Raw genomic sequence first — 19,266 nt, 5'->3', positions numbered from 1 at the left:
TGGTTTTCAGGGCGTTGCTATATACAGTCATTAAAGCATTCCAAATGATTGTTAGCTCATTACTATATGGTTCCTAGAGTGTTCTGGGTGGTTGCCAAGTCGTTACTATGCAGTCATTAAGGTGTTCCAAATTCCAAATGATTTTTAGCACATTGCTATACGATTGGCAGGGTATTCTGGGTGGTTTCCAGGGCGTTGCTGCTATATACATGATATATAAATGCTATATGGATAGCTCTAGAATAGGCTCTAGGATATTCCGTTCTCTAAATTTGGATTGGTCCTCCTTCTGTGTAAGATTTTTTGCCTGTTTTATCACCACAGTGTACCGGAGCAATAGTATAGTAATGCTTGGCTTAGCAAACACCACGAAGAATATCACAGTCAAAGATGGTTGAACATTTCACTGATCAATGTTGAAAAACATCACTAAGAAGAGTCTGAATGCATCTGTGTTGCTGTGGTTTTCTCACCTGACGGGACAGCCATGAAATCAGTGAAACTCAGCCAGCAGAGAGGAACTGCTCTAAATCAAATTGCCTCAGTCTGTCCTCTTTTTTTTTTCTTGACTAAAATGTTTTTCTCCCAAAATGTAAACCACGAGCACAGTATCCCGTGTGAATTTGGACAGACATATTTATGGTTGGATGTTTTTTTTCATTATTTCACTGAAGAGACACACCATGTTTATGATTAACTACGGTGTTGGGCTGTTAGAGAGGATCTCATTAGTGTGAAACCCTAGTTTAAATTTGTGTTTGTCGGCAAGAGGATTGAGAAAAGTGAATAATGGCTAATAACATCTTTGAAACACTGTTAAGCTGGTTGTAGGGTAAACATCAGAGCATTAGCTGCGCATATACACTATATACACAAATTCAGCTTTGATCACAGGAATAAATTACATTTTCAGATATATTCACATAGAAAACAGTTATTTTAAATTGTGATAATATTTCACAATATTACTGTTTTTACTGTATTTTTTTTATTAAATTATGCAGCCTTGATGAGCAGAAGAGACAAAAGATAAACAAAATTTTAAATGATAATGTATATTGCACCTTTACCTGCTTATTAAAGAAAGAGTTTACACAAATTTAATTCTGCAATCATTTACTCCCCTCCATACATGAGTAAACATAAACATGAGTTAATAGTCAGAATTAGACGGTATACGGTAATACGATGTATAATGATGATGAACATGCACGATATTGTTATCGTGAGCACTTAAATAATTATTTATTACGAATTATTTAGATTTTTTTAATGCATTTTAAGAATACTTTTCCCATCAACTGGGTAAAATGCACAACACAACTGTACACAAACTGAGCACACTCTGATGTAAATAAGCCCAACACGGATGAGAAGCGCAAGGCTTCTAGCAAACTTTTTTTGCTAGTAGCACTGTAGCCCTTTACTGAAAATTTTAGCACAAGTAGAAAATTTAGGGGCACACCTTAAATCGACCTGCAGCGCAGTTATTCACATTTCCCCCCATTTTGACTGTATTACTGACAAATGCCTTGGTAATAAATAGACTTAACTTACAGAAATTACAATGTGCAGTTTTATTTTAAGTTTGCAAGGCTCCAGATTAACATTTGAGGGCAGCATTATCATTCATAATGTCTAAATAATAATTCAAAAGCAAAACGATTGAAAATATATATAAGGGAGTGGAAATGGCATCCACCTACTGGTTATAATGGGAATTTAATGTCTTTTTAATTTTTAAATAAGTGTTTTCCTAAATGTTAAAATTTTTACTTTTATAAAAGGGGGTAATCTATGAAGGATGAACAAATAATGTTTTGGTCATCACTTTAAAAATAACATTTAAATATGATAATATTAGAGTTTTGAAGTGCTAGAAAAAGATGTGTGAAGTACTTAAAAGCATTTTACTATTCCTGCTCAAATTTCATGGTTACAGTTAGCATTACTACATTAAATCCATGGCGAATGTTGTTCATTTGAGGACTGAAAGCCCTCAGTTACTTATTCTTTCAAGGCACAATGTTTCTCCTGGTTTCCATGTCAGCGCTGTTTGATCTTATATCTATGGTTAATAATGGAGAACTCTGCGCCGAATTTGAATGCTTCTCACTAGATCTCGCAGCGATGTTATTAATTCTGTGGCGAATTCAAATGCTTTCTTTACTGGATCTCCCAGCGCTGTGTAGTAACAGTGTCACATGATCAAGATCGGCTCGTGAATCGTGAGTAGCTCGTGCCTTGCGCTGCACTCAGTGCACTGACATTGGTCCAAACTGATAAACGGTCCTTGAAGCACAAACGAGTAGCGCAGTTTCGTTCTGCTTTCATTACGTTTGCCATTTGATGTTATAATATAACTAATAATTTCATTGTAAAAAAAAAATATGTTCGCCTACTGAGTCATAGACTGGTTATTGTGTTGGGTGATGGGAGCTTGTAGATATGGGTGATTATAATTGCGGGTAGATTAGTCATCATTATATTTTTATAATATTTAAGTTATTTTTTATTATTGTTTTAATAGTTTGTTATTCATTGTCATGGATCACAAGAAGTTACAGGCAATAACAATATATATATATATATATATATATATATATATATATATATATATATATATATATATTACAGAATCAATTTCCAGGCATCGCGAAAAGAAAATCAATGAAACTCGATCCAACGGAATCCTGCTAAGATGGCGGCAGCGTGTAAGTTACGTCACTGTCCTATGTGCCGTGACATCACATTCTTATTCTCTATAGCGTTTCTTTTATACCACAGCTCGTCCAGAGCCGTTAAACTCTGTGAAACCTCAGTTTCCTTCTAATCTCTAACCGTTTCTCCTACTAATCTCCTCTATATCACTTTCAAATACAGCATTCCGTGCTGAATTCAAATGGGTCCGATACCTTTCTTGGTCTGAGCCGACTCGCGGTCCGCGGATATGATCCGCTCTGTGTCTCTGGTCCAGAGCAGACTGTGCTCGCGCTGCGGCCGTTCACGTGACACTAACGTGACTTTATTCGCGCCAATGGAAAGCATATTTACACTGTCTAAATCGTTCCTTATTCTCTATATAGTACACTATGTGCCATTCACCATGTAGAAACTATGTGAACAAATGACCGATTTCAGCCGCAGCTTCAGCGTCTATTTATAGTGTAGGAGGGGGCGGGACTTAAGATTCTAGAGAGCATTTGATTGGACAGAAGATTTGATGAGAAGCTGAAGTGTGATGTGATGTCATGGAAATCCGTCATCCATTTTAACGGAAGTGAGAGACTGTATGTTTTGAATGCTTATATCTCCTAAATGCGAATTTTGTAATTATTTTGGATCACACCAGCATATTCATAACCTTAAGGCTAACATATTCATAATAAAAGATAAAAAACTTAAATTTTTATTTCAGGGGGAATTTAATTAATTAGTTAACAAACTAACAATGAAAAATACTTCTAAAGAATTTATTAAACTTAGTTTTTAACATTTAATTTTAACATTTAATAACACATTATTAAAATCAAAAGTTTTAACTGTATTATTTAATGGACCTGAGCTAACATGAACTAACAGTTGTACTTTTTTACGTCAACAAATAATAACTTATCTGTAACAAATGTAGCTATTTCTCATTGTTAATGTTAGTTAATGCATTAACTAACCTTAACTAATGAGACCTTATTGTAAAATGTTACCTATGTGTGTATTGCTTCATTGTATTTAAATGCTCAGTTCTTTTTGTTATAAGATTTTTTTTTTATTAAACCTGTTAATTTGATACTGTCACATGCCTATAGTCAGAATCCACACATTTTGATTTCTCATCAAGAGAGGAGTGCTTGTGTACACCTGTGTCTGTACTGTGGAAATGTGTGATTGAGGCTGAGCATTTCCTGTCACTGCTGAACACATTCTGTCTTTGTCTTTTGCTAACTGGTGTTTAATGAAAGAACCCCTGATGTTTATCACACATGTAAAAACAAAAGTGTGATTAAATCATTTATAGTACATGATGCAAAGATAAATGTTAATCAGAAGCCTCTGTCAAGCACCGCTGCATGCAACAGATAAATAAAAGTACGCCACTTACTAAAAGACTTTTTCTATTTTAATACTACAATTATTTATAACAAAAGATATTATCAGAATAATGGTTTGAGAGAAATGTTGGATAGAAAAATAAAAAAAAGACAAAGATAAATTTCACATTGTACACTATACGAAATAAAGGTTCTAAAAGGGTTTTTTGCAGCAATGCAATTAAAGAACCATTTTTGGTTCACCAAAGAACCTTTCAGTGAACAATTCTTAAAAGAACCATTTTTTCTTAGACTAAAAAAAAAAAAATTCCACTCTAAAGAACCTTTTGTAGAATGGAAAGGTGGATGTTAAAGGTTCTTCATGAAGCCATCAATGCCTATAAACAACCTTTATTTTTAAGAGTATTTCCCCCCTTCTGCTTTCTGATATTTGCATTCAATAGAATATGATTGTTAGAGCAGTATGTTTGTTTAATTGTGTTCTGGTTTAGTTCTCTGTTTTGTTCCTGTTCGCCTGTGTTCCCTTTCCTTGTTAGTTTCCATGGATTCTGATTAGTTACGCACCTGTTTCTGTTCAGTTAATTAACTCGCTCTGAGTATTTAAGCCCTCAGTTTCCTGGTTCTTTGTTCAGTCTTGTTTATTTTGAAGTGCTTGCAAGTGATCTCCTGTGTGTTGTTTTTGGACTGTTTTTGTTGGTATCTCCTTCGTCATCATTACTATAGCCACATGTTACGATGACACACTCTTAAAAATAAAGGTTCCAAAAGTGGTTTTTCACAGTAATGCCATAGAAGAACCATTTTTGCTTCCCCAAAGAATCTTCCAGTGAACAGTTCTTAAAAGAACCATTTAGTGTGAAGAACATTAAATTAAAGAACCATTTTCCTACTTTAAAGAACCTTTTGTGGAATGGGAAGTTTCTATGGATGTTAAAGGTCCTTCATGGAACCATCAATTTAATATTATTTTTAAGAGTGTAGATGCTGAAATACTAAACATGCTGAAAGTCAAGTGTTTGTGTCATTGGGTTTGCTGGCGGTGTATGAGAGTTTACTTTGACGTGTGTGTGTGTGTGTGTGTGTGTGTATGTGTGTGTGTGTGTGTGTGTGTGTGTGTGTGTGTCTGTGTGGTCCTGGTAAACCCTATGTTATGAGGACCAAATGTCCCCACAAAGATAGTAACACCAGTAATTTTGACTTGGGGACATTTGTTTGGTCCCCATGAGGAAAACAGCTTATAAATCATACTAAGTGATGTTTTTTGAAAATGCAAAAATGCAGAAAGTTTTCTGTAGATGGGTAGGTTTAGTGGTATTGTTAGGGGATAGAATATACAGTTTGTACATAAAAATCATTATGTCTATAGAAAATCCCCATAAAACGTGGAAACCCAACTTGTGTGTGTTTGTATGTGTATCGTCTGTTCCCCTGTGCTGCTTCACTGTCAGATCGTGGTCTTGTTATTTTCAGCTTCTGCCGGATATGATTCAGACTGAAGGACTGTGTAATTATAACACACACACACACACACACGCACACATACGCACACACACAGATGAGGGTTTCTGGTAAGACTGTTGGGATCCCCCGGTTGGAGGAGCATTAGGTGCAGCACAACACCGCTTTAGTTTCATTATATGTGTGCAGTGTGTGTGTGTGTGTGTGTGTGTGTGTAGGGGGGTCTATGTTTGTTTCCTTTGCCCTAGAAATTATATTGCACTGGAACCCCCTTTGACTACACATACGGCACTCGAGCGCCGAATTAATAAACCTGCACATTCCGTGTTTGTAGCTTCTTTATAACAAACTGAACTTTCTTAAATATTTAAATGTTATTCATAGCAGCATGCTCATAATAAAAGTATGCAGCCCAAAAAATGCTGTATGAGTGAATAATGACCAGAAATGTACGCAGCCGCACGTAGGAAGGTTTTGAGACACATGCAGCCAGTGTGAGCCGGTGACAAGAACTGAGCGAGCGGCCTCACAGAGGAAATCAGAAACCCACTGGAGACCGTCACTGTGTGTCCTGGTTTCTGAGAAACGGGTCAGGTAGTGGTTTCAAAGCGCGTGTGCGGCGTGCGAATGCTGACCGGTTCTGTTTTACTGAGAAAGAAAGAAAGAAAGAAAGAAAGAGAAAGAAAGAAAGAAAGAAAGAAAGACATGCATTGAAAGTATACACATATGCTGATAGTACTGCATCATGCACGGTTGTCCTGTTATTAATGTACTCTATGCATGTTATCTTTGGTGGAGATCACAAAAGGTTTCCTTGCTATTAGGTGAGGTGATTTTAGACTGTTATTGACTTGAAGATGAGAGATGTTAAACTTGAGATAAAACAATTTTAGTGAACGCGTAGAAATATCTGAAGAATGCAATAAATGTATTCATTCCATGAAAAGAGTTTTTTAAGGAAAAAACAAACAAACAAAAAAACGGATATACAGTAACTTTTTATTGTGACTCTTTGTGGAAGATGTTTAGTTAATGTGAACTACAGTATTTGCACTATAGGATGCATGTATGAACTTGAGGGGAACAATATTTAATAAATTATACATATTTAATGTTTTTGAAGTAATATATATATATATATATATATATATATATATATATATATATATGTTTTTGAAGCAAGTTTGAAGCATATACACACACACACACACACACACACACACACACACATATATTATATATATATGTGTGTGTGTGTGTGTTATATGTTTTTTGAAGCATATATAAAAACAGTTTTTATAACATAACTTTTTATTGTAATATATTTTTACATTTAATTTAATTTATTCCTGTGATCAAAGCTGAATTTTCAGCATCATTACTCCAGTCTTCAGTGTCACGTGATCCTGCATAAATCATTCTAATATGCTGGTTTGGGGCATAATTATTTATTGGTGCTCAGTTATTAATAATGGTTCTTATTGGTTTTTTGTTTTGTTTTGTTTTGGGACCAATATATTATTATTATTATTATTATTATTATAGGCTAATAATACCATTAATTGCATTTTCATTTGAATCTCTTTTGTTGTTTATTTATACCTACACCAGCAGCACCTGCTACTGAAATATGCCATGGTTTAAATGGTGAGTAGTTAGTTACAGAACTTTGAAGTACTCTAGAGTGCAGTGTGGATGTGGCTGCAGCCTCAGCCAATGAAATAATAGAGAAGGAAACAATGCGAGAATGCAGGCGTGAGACGTCACACGCTATTTTTGGAGAACTCCGCCCACATTTCTATTTTCGTCCGCCTCAGGGGCGGGGCTTACCGAGATACTTGTAATAACTCACTTTCACCCTCTCGTACCACTGCCGAACATCGCGGCTGCTCTTTTTAATGGATGTCAGACTACTAACTAAGGATTAAGCTGTAACGGAAAGCATTTGGACATTAAAACAAGGCGTAAAGGCTTCTGCAAAAAAGAAGGAGTTTCAAACAAGGGAATAACGACCTGTTGCATGATTTTATCTTTCACATAAGGTACAGGCTGTCTTTCATATTATAAACGATGTCCTGTTTTGCTTTAGTCTTTATAAGGAAGTCAGTTTGCTTGGCATTTCCAGTATGCCTTATGAAAGCTTTGCATGATTTTACTCGCTTATTTTGAGAGTGATGTGTCATTCTATTTTGTGTAATTTTGAGTGTTGACATTAATTAATTATTTAGAGATTTTTGTTGTCAAGAATGGCTTTCACAACCTCCCGGTCTTTAGAGATAATCGTTAGTCCTATCTAAATTATGTGCATTGCGTTGGTGAAATAGATGCATGTAAGGAATAAGTTTAGAAACAAAGTGGAAATGAAACCCAAACAGACTTGCAAAGAAACAGATTAAGTTGTCTGTCTGAAATAGCTCGTGAGAAACTTTGCAGTTGACTCGAGTCTTGAAATGCGTCTTTAACTTAAAAACTTTAGGTTTGCGTGCACTTTCTCTCAAAACCATATGCCTTGCTTCACTAAACCGCGTTTTAGTCGTTTAAGAGCGGCATTGATGGCCAAAACTGTGTAGGTAAGCGGTGCTCTCACTGTTTGAGACACATCTTTACACTACTGCTGTCTCAATATGCCCTTATAGAACTTGGTAGATAGAACTTCATAGAACCTTGGTAATCAAAAATCTTTCAGAATCTTTCATTTTGTTTTTAAAATAATTAATTTATTTCGGGTTCTTTTTCCGCTCAGTGGTGGCTACTAAATCACCACAGTTTTTTTTTTTTTTTTTTTTTTGTGTGTGTGTGTGTAGTAACTACGGTACTTCTCTATTGTATTGCATTTTGACTGAAACTATGAAGGTTTGTATTGGTTTGAGCGGCAGAAAATGAAAGATCTCACAAACATCTCCACTTCTTCTCATTCCGCAGATGGAAGTTGTGCAGCGGGACTGATCGTCGAGTCGGATCAAAGGGACACTCACTACTGGGGAGTGGCAGGTATGTTACCTTCATTTTAGGGGAGTTTAAACTGTTGGAACCTTCTTGAGAAGACTGTGGCATTCGTGTGTTGAGCGAATAAATAAGCCATACTAACCGAATCTACTTCCTTCATGGACATTCATGAAGTTATAGAGGTGATTCAGTCACAGTGGACGCCAGAAGTATTAAGCAACACTTAAAATGTTTGAATGTCATTGCATTAAAGAACAAAGTGGCAAAGCAAGTGGCACCTGCAAGGAAATGCTGCAGGTTTTTTTTTTTTTTTTGTAATTCTAACAAACAAGGTGATTTCTGGTGTTTGCATGACATCAATGCGCCTCAAAGTTCACGCAGGTGTTCTAGCCGAGTAACCGCAATTGGAGAGAATCACATTGGCAGCGCCCGAAATCGCATACTCTGAGTAGGTACTTATTTTGAATAAGTACTTACTTTGTGACTGCTAAAAAAGTATGTTCTACAGTATATAGTATGAATATGGGTAGTATGAATGTACTACATTCGCCATGTTGTCATTATCTTATGACCTACCAGCGTCAGTTGTGTAGCATCACTGCCATTCACAAATCCTCTCCCATGGCCTCATGGGATAGTAAAGAGTCCATCGTATGCACACTTCAGAATCTTGCCGGCAGTAGTAGGTCATACTTTTTGCCTACTCTTTTATGAATACTGTGAATTCGGACATGCTACTCTTGTCACATACTGTTTTTTGTTTACTAAATAGTAGGGAAGTATGTGATTTTGGATGCAGCCATTAACTATCAGTATTCACATCTGACATCCATAAATTGTGCAAATTCCTTTTGCCACCATTTTCATCAGTCCTGTACTTTTTGGAGTCACTGTATATACACTACAGTTCAAAAGTTTGGGGTCGGTAAGATTTTTTTTTACTGTTTCCATACAAATATTAAGCAGCACAACTGTTTTCAACATTGATAATAATCAGAAATGTTTAAGTCAGCATATTAGAATGATTTCGGAAGGATCATGTGACACTGAAGACTGGAGTAATGATGCTGAAAATTCAGCTTTTATAATATATTCAAATTGAAAACTGTTATTTGAAATTGTAATAATATTTCACAGTATTACTGTTTATACTGTATTTTTGATCAAATAAATTTTGATTTGAGAAAAGACTTGAGACTTCTTTCAAAAACAATACAAATCTTACTGACCCCAAACTTTTGAATGGTAGTGTATTCTTAATACTTTTCATAATGGTACTGATTATAAACATAATGTTAAACTTGAAATTCAAAATCACTATTAGCCTGTTATTTAAACTCATATATCATTGTGTTTATGGGACCCCATAAAGACAGTAAAGTAAATCTCAACAGAACATGAGAATGAATTATTAATTGACGCAACACTGATATTTACAGCTAATAAATAATTAAATATATTGATTACGTTCACTGAACAGATTTACCATTATGTCGTATTGTCTTAATCCACTGGCACAATTTTTACAATCACTATTTTACATCTATTACTAGTTGTGACTCAGCGGATGGTAGTGTAAACAAACATAAATGCCGTATGTATTTGACATTGCTTGGCATTAGATATTGCTTGAAGAGTCCTGTAGCTTGTGCTCGACTCAAGTTGCGTGCGCCACAGCGGGCTGAGCGTTTGCGGGAAAAACAACACGATGAGGTCATGGCCAGCGGTGCGGGGATAAAGTTTCAGCCGTGCCTGTGAGAGGGATCTGACACCGCTCCCGCTCTTTTGTTCAGCTGTAACCGGGCCCCATGGGCCACTCGTGAAGCCCGCTGAACATTCTGTTGTAGAAGTGCTGGGCTTTTGTCTTTCTCTCCATTTATGTCGTCCATGAGACCCGATACAGTTTCGTCATAGTTTACATTACAGATGATATTGGGCAATGTGATGGAGCTAGTGGGCCTAATCATATTGCATTCAGTAGCTAAACCACAATTTGTGTAAACTACCTCAGAGTGGATTCCTTTAGAGCGTTTTGAAGACATCAGTGGTTTTGACATGTGCATACAACTCTCCCTGAAATGCTCTCGCAACCAATAATCATAATGTAATGTATACACATAAAGCACTAAACGAGTGTCATATGTATTGACTATTTACGTTTATTGAGTTTTAACTGCTGATTTTTAAGACCCAAAGTTGGAACTGTTTAATATTACTAAATCAACCTGACTATGTTAGGTCATACCAATAAAAATCATTGTCAGGTGTAGTTATCTCCTTAAGGTAACTTTTTTTTACAGTGTAAAAAAAAAAAAAAAAAAGTTTTTTCTTTTTTTGCTAGTTCATTGAAATGGATTTACCTGTGGGGCAACATAAATGGACAGGGTTATGTGTTATCTGACAGGAATGATGGGAAGATGTTCATTGTGAGGTATTTTTTGCATCCCTCCCCCGTGAGGGGCAGAGGGACAGGAGAGTCAAGCTGACAATAGCGAGATTGTTTTTCAGGGAGCTGCAGTAAAGATCACATTTCCTGTTACTGGCTGAAAGCGGGGTCAGCTGACACCAGCCTCCTTCACCACTGCGGCTGTCATCACCGCTCAGACGAGAACAAAAAAAAGACACTAACAGCTTTAAGGCACAAGTTAACTCTTAACATGTACAAATATCACTCGCACAACCAGAGTCCAGACAAAAGCTGTGTCAGAACCCATCTGTTGATAGTGGAGCGATGTGATGCATCGATGAGGAAGGTTCCGTTTCCTTTCGTACCTCTAAATCTGAGCCCTTTGTGATTCATCCAGGATGTGACAGTGCTGGCTTCTGAAACATCTTTGATTTTGAGTGTGAATTTTCAGTTCTTCTAAGTGAGGTAGCTCTTACCGTGGACGATCTACTCACCGACATCAAAGATTTTAAATTTTTTATAGTGTTGCCCAATTGCTGCTGTTAGTTTCTGCTTAATTCCATTTGTAGATAAGGGGAGGTTTTTACAAACTAGTAGACTAGTCAGTGAGTCAATGCTTTGAGTGTTGATTAGTCATGGATTACATGATTGCATTATGCTTGTTCTATATGACAACAGATATAATATATCAGTTTTTTTGGTTAGTAAATTGTTGCACTAACTAGTTAACTAATTGATTAGTTTCATTTTTTGAGCCAGTGTTGACTAGTTGGAGACCATGTGACGTAACTGTGTTTGTTCTATATTAGGAGGAGAGTTGAGTTCCTGGTTTGTACACTCTAAAAAATAATGTGTTGGATCAACAGAAAAAAATAACAGTTTGTACTTAAAAAAAAAAAAAAAAATTATGACAACTTTTAATGAAATAACGTTCAAACAACAAACTACACTGAGTTATAGGAACTTAATAATTCATAGCATGAACACAAATTTTTAAGTTGGTTACTCAAAAAATTAAGTCTCTCCTTTGCACTGTGAGCCAAGAGCAGCAATAAATTCCAGTTATGTTGTAATGCACTGAACACACTTAGTAGGTTGCTTACGTGCAATTACACAAATGTGAATGATTGGTCAACGCATTGCATGTGTCATTGTGGCAGTAATAAACCTCCATACTCTAGGGGTGATACAGTTACCTTTAAGTGTCTGTAACTTAAAGGATTAGTTCACTTTAAAATGAAAATTACCCCATGATTTAATCACCCTCAAGCCATCCTAGGTGTATATGACTTTCAGACGAATATAATCGGAGTTATATTAATAACATATTAATATTAATATATTAATATTAACTACTTGAGTTGTAGCTCTAGAACCAATTATTTTTATCTATTTTATTTTTAACACACATTAACACAGTCATTACTTATAGAGTCAATGGTAGTGTTTACCTTCATGTCACACTACAGCACATTGGTAACCACTAAAACTTCAACATTACAGAAATTCTTTTAAATGTCAAACATAACTTTCCTTTCACTAAAAACAAATAAAATAACACTTAAATATCAATATTTATTCTCCTTATCCTGTCCTATGCAAAGCATGCTGGGAACTAGAAATCCACTGCCCAATTCCTAAAGTTATCAAGACAATTTTATTAGGTTACTACAAATTAATTTTTAACAAATAACAGTTAATGCAGAATTAATTTGAGTTTAAATTACACACAATGTTAATGTTAATATAATGGTCAACATTATATCATCACCAGAACTCAAGAAAATAATTTTTGCAACTTAAAATGTTTAATTAAATCAATTAATTCGAATTTTTAACTTTAAGTTGTGGTAACAGTTCCCCTGAATTACTTTTTAGAGTTCACTACCTGATCAGTTCTACCACCTTTTGATGTTTTGGGAACACTTTACAATAAGGTTCATTAGTTAACATTAGTCAACTACATTAGTTAACATGAACTAATAATGAACTGCACTTATACAGCATTTATTAATCTTTGTTAATGTTAATTTCAACATTTACTAATACGTTATTAAAATCTTGTTAACTTTAGTTAATGCACTGTGAACTAACATGAACAAACAATGAACAATTGTATTTTCATTAACTAACATTAACGAAGATTGGTAAATACAGTAACAAATGTATTGCTCATTGTTAGTTCATGTTAGTTAATACATTAACTAATGTTTAACTAATGAACCTTATTGTAAAGTTTTAAACCTGTATTGACTAGTCATGCACATGATGTTTTGGGCCTGTGTTGACTAGCTGTAGTTCACTTGACTCAGGTTGCATTTGTACTAAATGGTGGCAGCTGGAAGAAATTTCAGTTTTTGGTTAGTAAACTGTTGCACTGACTAGTTAACTAATTGATTAGTTCTAACACCATTTGATGCTTTAGACTTGTATTGACTAGTCATACACCACATGACTACTTCTGTTCTTGTTCTATATGGTGACAGATGAAAGAAAATATATATTTTTTTCATTTGTAAATTGTTGCACTGACTAGTTTTGGGCCTGTGTACTAGTTGTGGATCACTTGACTCCTGTTGCATTTGTTCTATATGACCGACTGAAAGAAATTTCACTTGTTTTTGGTTAGCAAATAGTTGCATTGACTAGTTAACTAATCAGTTAGTTGTACCACTATTGGAGGTTTGAGCTTGTGTTGACTTCCATTGCACTATATGGTGACAGCAGGAGGAAAAAAATAATAATTTCTTGCTTTGTAAAGGGTTGCTTCTCCAACTAGTCAATTTAGTGGTTAATGTACCACTATTGAGTGCTTTGTCGACCAGTTGTAGATAACAAGAGAATCTGAAAATAAAAGTGAAACTGAGACACAGAATGGCACACATTCTCCAGCTGGCCGTCAGACCACTTATGCTGCACGCTGTGTCATTTACATTAGGTAACTAGTTGATAACCTTTGTGGACCACTTAGTAAAAATGAGTCATCATACATAAGTTATTATATACAATACCATGTTGGCTTAGGCCAGCGTTCTGGAGTCGCTGGGAATGAACTAATCCTGTTTTCCCAGAGCAGCCCACACCGGCCTGCTGTTTTTAGAAGCAAGTTCAACCAAGGTCCGTGAGGATCAGAACGTTGTGTTTGACCCCCTGAATGTTTGGAGACAAGGAAGTGTTTCGGACACAAAGGTGCTCGTTTGTTAGAGCGCACAGAACAGAAAGAGCTCAGTGAGCCAGTGTGAGTCGGTTTGTGTGTGTGTATTTGAGGTTACAGGGAATGTTAATGTCCTCCTTCATTGTTGGAGGCTCAGACAGAAGTTCGTGAGGCTGCATATGTATGAGATGTGTTCCTGGCGAATGCTTTCCCAGAATGGTTGTTAAATAAAAAGAATCCATGGAAAGGGAACGGATAGCTGAGGAAGGGCAAGAGGGAGTGAAGGGCTAAGAGGAAAGAGGGAAATCTGCGTGGAGAGGTGTCATTATGTGCATTTTTGTGTCCACTTGAGAGTTGTTGGAGTTCAAACACCGAATTACACTGTTGAGTGGCGCCATTTTGAGTGTGCAGTAAATTGTGGGTAGACGTAACCTCCTCCGTGCCTGTCTCTCTCAAAAATGATTTGCACTGTGACCATACCAAGAGCAGAAGTACATTCCAATTATGTTGTAATGCACTGAACACACTTACGTAGGTCACTTACGTGCAATTACGCAAACATGAATGACTGGGCAACGCATAGAGTGGTGCAGGTATGACGTCATTTTGTAGGCCAACCGACAGTTAGTGTCACACTGGTTCCTTCGATTAAAAACACAATAGGATTTTCCCATAGGCTTTTGGATTATCTAAAAAAAAAAAAAAAAGCTCTGTAATCAACAAAAGTTTATGATACTTACATGTTTTGTCCATCAAAATAATTATCACAGATGAACACAACTTTTATCAATTTTGAAACTTAAATGCAGTTGCCATAAGTAAAAAGCTAAAGGTAGGCTATAAACGAACTATACCACGGTCCCACGACTTCAACGTCACCAACACTACGCTTCCGACAATTCGTTCAGTTTTTATTTAAAAACATTTCCAAGAAAGTTTGAGTTAGACTACTTTATAAGAGCACAATAGAGTACCTCAGGGATGACGTGTTTTTGTAGGTCAACCCGGAAGTTAGCAGCGGCCGATATATCGGTCGGCCGATATATCGGGCCGATATTTGTCTTTTTTTAATATATCAGCATCGGCCGATATCCGTGTTTAGTAGCGCCGATTTAAAGCCAGGCACGTCCGCGGGCAGCCCTGTGTTATTGGTGCGGTGGAATGTGCTGCTGCCGCATGTGAATTGAAACTTTTGGAAGATTCAACAACAGTACTGGGAGATAAAGGTAGCCTAAGGCTTAAATTCTGATATTTCAAAGTCCTATGGCCATATATTTACTATATATTACTAGTAAACTATGAAGTGTTGCTTCACTTAGTGAAAGAAACAACGGATAGCATAGAACCGTCGGAACTGGCATAATGCTACAGCTGGTTGAAGGTTCGCTTACTTGTAGTTAACTTTAAGGACTGTAGTCCAAAACTACCAGCAGCTTGCTTGCTAACATATTAGCCCCAATGTTATAAGTTCTGTTTTATTTTTCCTGTATCGGAGTCGGAGAATTTCACTCTGTGCTTGGGGTGGAGAAGGCGGCAGCTCTGACAAACACTGCAGCGTGATTGAGAGCTACGTTACTCCGACAAATATTGTCAATATTAAGAGGATTTGGCATTTCCAATTAATGTAAGCCTGTTACATTCTTCTAGTCTATTATTATTACTATTAGGTAAGCTACTTTTATTATTAAATTAATATTATAATAAATTTGCCCCGCAATAATTTCACAGCGCATCACCGCATAACTGACGTGCTGTAAGGATAATAAAAGATTAGGCTATCAGCTCCTCTTTGAAAATGTTTTAAACATTTTTTAGGTCTATTATACCTACAATGAATTAGACCTATAATTAAAATTATTAACAGTCTATAATATTTCCTAACACTGCAGTCATAAATGAAAATTAAGAACAGCTTTAGGCTACTTCAAGCACCAACTTTAAAAAAAAAAAAAAAAAAAAAAATGTTTAACACGAAATACTATTCTTCTCATTTGTTTCACTATATGTACGGGCAACAAGAGAAATAATGGAATAAATTAAGACAGTTATATACCGTTATCAGCATATTATGTTGAAATTCGTCTCTGAGAGAAAATGCTCCATTAATGCAGCGTCAGGCAGCTCCGTCACTTTTACTTTCACTTTGAATACTGACCGAGTTTAAGCTTTTACCGGCATAACTTTTCCGCAAAGTTTGCACGTTGCTTCTTGTGTGATATCCATTGGTCCCCTTCTTGGTTAAACCCCCGCGGATTTGTGCTACGCCACTGCGCAGAAGTGTATGACATTTGTTCAGAAGCATGGTTTGATGCAGACAATAACCGGGTTTCCATCCAACTTTGCATTAATGAAAATTCAGCTCAAGAATATGCGCATCTGCGTGTGTTTCCATCAACTGTGTAATGCGAAATGGACATCAGCCTAATAAAGTGATGTGTTCCGACCAATGACTATATATATATATATATATATATATATATATATATCGCACAGTTATTATCCTCATTAAACCTGTCTAACGTCAACCGTCAAGAATGTCAGAAATCACTAAGAGTTTAGCACTGTCCTTGCATACAAGGCTGTGCAACATGACAAAGTTTTTAATTGATTTTTATTTATAAAGTTGTATTTATTTTATTTAAATGTATATTTAAGTTTATGTTTATTTTCCAACAAACTTTTGGAGCAAAATTCAGCTTGATAAATGCTCTAAAACTTTTATGTAAATCAAGTCAGTGTTCAATAAATGATGTTAAGTTTAGAAATGTTGTGCATCCACTTATTATTAGTGTGACATTTTAGCATGCAAATGAAGGGGAAAACTTCAAGATATCGGCCCTAAAAATCGGCAGCACATATCGGCCATCGGCTGACCCTGACCTCTGAACATTGGCATCGGCATCGGTTATAGAAAAACCCATATCGGTCGATCTCTAATACTGATATATTTTATGTCGTTGAATAAAACGCGAAGGCTTGTGTTTACTACAAACCTTATTTTAGCCATTTAAACAAAATCCCATTCAAAAAACCCATTGACTTTGGGACGATGGAACCGCAAGTGCTAAAATGCCAAAACGCTTCCGTGTTTTGGCCTACAAAGTGATGTCATACCTGCACCACTCTATTGTCATTGTGGCAGTAACAAACCTCCATACTCTAGGGGGCAATACAGTTACCTTTAACTCTGTAACTTAATGTTACGTCCATGTGACATATTTCCGAGTGAAACAGGAAATTCAATGGAAAAAAAAAATGTATGTAAAATAAGCTGGCATGGTGATGTCAACTGAAGAGAAGTCGTTTCAAAGCCGTTACAAAGACAAAACTATTTTTATTTTGGAATAATGTGCAACAATGAATCATTTATAGTAGATCAGGTAAACTGTATTAAATATGATATAAATATGATTATTTTATGTTAACTTTAAGCAAGATGTGGCATTGCAGTGCCCCTTGTGGCAACACTGAGAATGCGACGCTTACTTGTGCTGCGCTATGAATTGGGTTTGGACCCATTTTGAGATGCAAGAAATGTGAAATCCAGCGTAACTAGAATTGTTATTCAGGTAAGCAGCTATAAACAGCGAGCTTGCGTATCCAGAAGCGTTTATATTCACACACTTTTCAGGCTATAGAGTTCTCTTCATTAGTGGGACATACCTTTCAAACCAACACACACACACACACACACACACACACACACACACACACACACACACACACAGACGTGACCTCACCCCGAGGCAGTGCTCTTTTACTCCTGCCCTTTCTCCTCTATCATGCTATCTTTTCAACATCAGACACATTCCTCGCATTGCCCTGGTAAGACAGTTACTCTTACTGCTGATAAAATGCAGTAGCTAGCTGTAACATACACACACACACACACACACACACACACACACTCATGATGATGTGTAGTCGCATCAGCTGACAGGCATGACTCCACAATCAGCTTATAGCTTTTCAGTCATGTTGAAACTCACTTTGGGTTAGAAGCCACATAATGTAACAAGAAGTCAGCAGTTTTTAGAGAGAACTGAAAAATAATAAATATGTTTATGATTTTAAATGATCTTTGACTTTGAATGAGAGTTGTGTGACTGTGCAAGCTTTTATGGGCTAATATATGTTTTTCCTACTCACAGCGGTGCTATTTTAGTATTATTTATATACTATAATAATATTTATTATTATTATTATGCATATGTTTTTATTTTAATTTTAGTTTTAGTAATTTTGTTTTGTGCTTTTGACATTATTTAAATATTTCTATTTAGCCTTAACTTATTTTTGTTTCAGTTTTTGTTTCAGTAATTTTAGTAATTAAACTTAAACTTACTTTTTATTTAAGTTAGTTGCCCAAGTGACATTTCTTATTTTCATTTAAGTTTTTTTTTTTTTTAATTTTCATCTAATATTTATATTTTATTTTATTTTATTTTATTTCAGCTTGATTTCAAACATGAATTTTAATAGATTTAGTTTTAGTTAAAGAATAATCTAGATGATAATAGATCAGATTGAGAACAGAATAAGATCAACTTAATATCTACGTTGTTTCTCATAGACAGCAATGAGATCAAAAGTCACCTGTTTCCCACATGTTTCTATACTGAGAAAGACACCAGTAATTTCACACGTATCTCTGTTAGAGTTTCAGAAGAGGCCAAATTATTTGATCTAACTAAACAATATACATTTTATAGGTCTGTATGCCAACAATTGTCTCATTTTTGTCTACTTTAGGAATGTCTGAGAAAATCTGTGACAAATTTGATACTTAAAGAAACAATTTTTCACAAATAATCAATTGTCTGAACTTTAAAATTACTCCTCCAGTCAAAACCTTCTAACCACAAACCCTTACACGTTCACCAGCCTTTAATATTAACGTTATACACTGTTTTGTTGTTTCACATTTGTTTTGAGTTGAGTTAACCTGAGTTAAATTACGTGTGGACTGGCCATTATCCCAGAATAACACACTGGCATTGTTAAAAGTCTAGGATTGAGTGGAAACCTGCTCCACTACTGAAAGGGAATCACAAACTTCGGCACTAAGCAGGAGCTTTAATAATCCATCCACTCTTACTCCTGTACAGGCACACGCTCCCCTCATCTTCTTGTTGACAGGATTACACATGCCTTGTGTATCTGCAGATGCTCAAGTATTTGCGACCAGCTATAAATATAAGAATAGCACACACACACGTGTGTGTACTCAAAGGCGCGCACTGGCTGGACGA

General features: G+C 35.9%; 1 protein-coding gene across 5 annotated transcripts in view; it reads left to right on the top strand.

Annotated features, from left to right (window-relative positions):
- The window catches only part of hdac7a (histone deacetylase 7a), a 100,892-nt gene that overhangs the window by 18,747 nt on the left and 62,879 nt on the right, over nucleotides 1-19,266 (top strand). For 4 of the 5 annotated variants that reach the window (XM_051879400.1, XM_051879402.1, XM_051879399.1 and 1 more), the window contains exon 2: nucleotides 8,430-8,498. In XM_051879400.1, the coding sequence (XP_051735360.1) occupies nucleotides 8,430-8,498 (69 nt within the window). Of the gene's footprint in view, nucleotides 1-7,355; nucleotides 7,550-8,429; nucleotides 8,499-19,266 lie in introns of those variants that run through there. The other variant, XM_051879404.1, reaches the window with a different exon arrangement.

The sequence above is a fragment of the Ctenopharyngodon idella genome, chromosome 22 (genome assembly GCF_019924925.1).
Source record: "Ctenopharyngodon idella isolate HZGC_01 chromosome 22, HZGC01, whole genome shotgun sequence".
NCBI lineage: Eukaryota > Metazoa > Chordata > Actinopteri > Cypriniformes > Xenocyprididae > Ctenopharyngodon > Ctenopharyngodon idella.
This window is presented reverse-complemented; position numbering and strand designations above follow the sequence as displayed.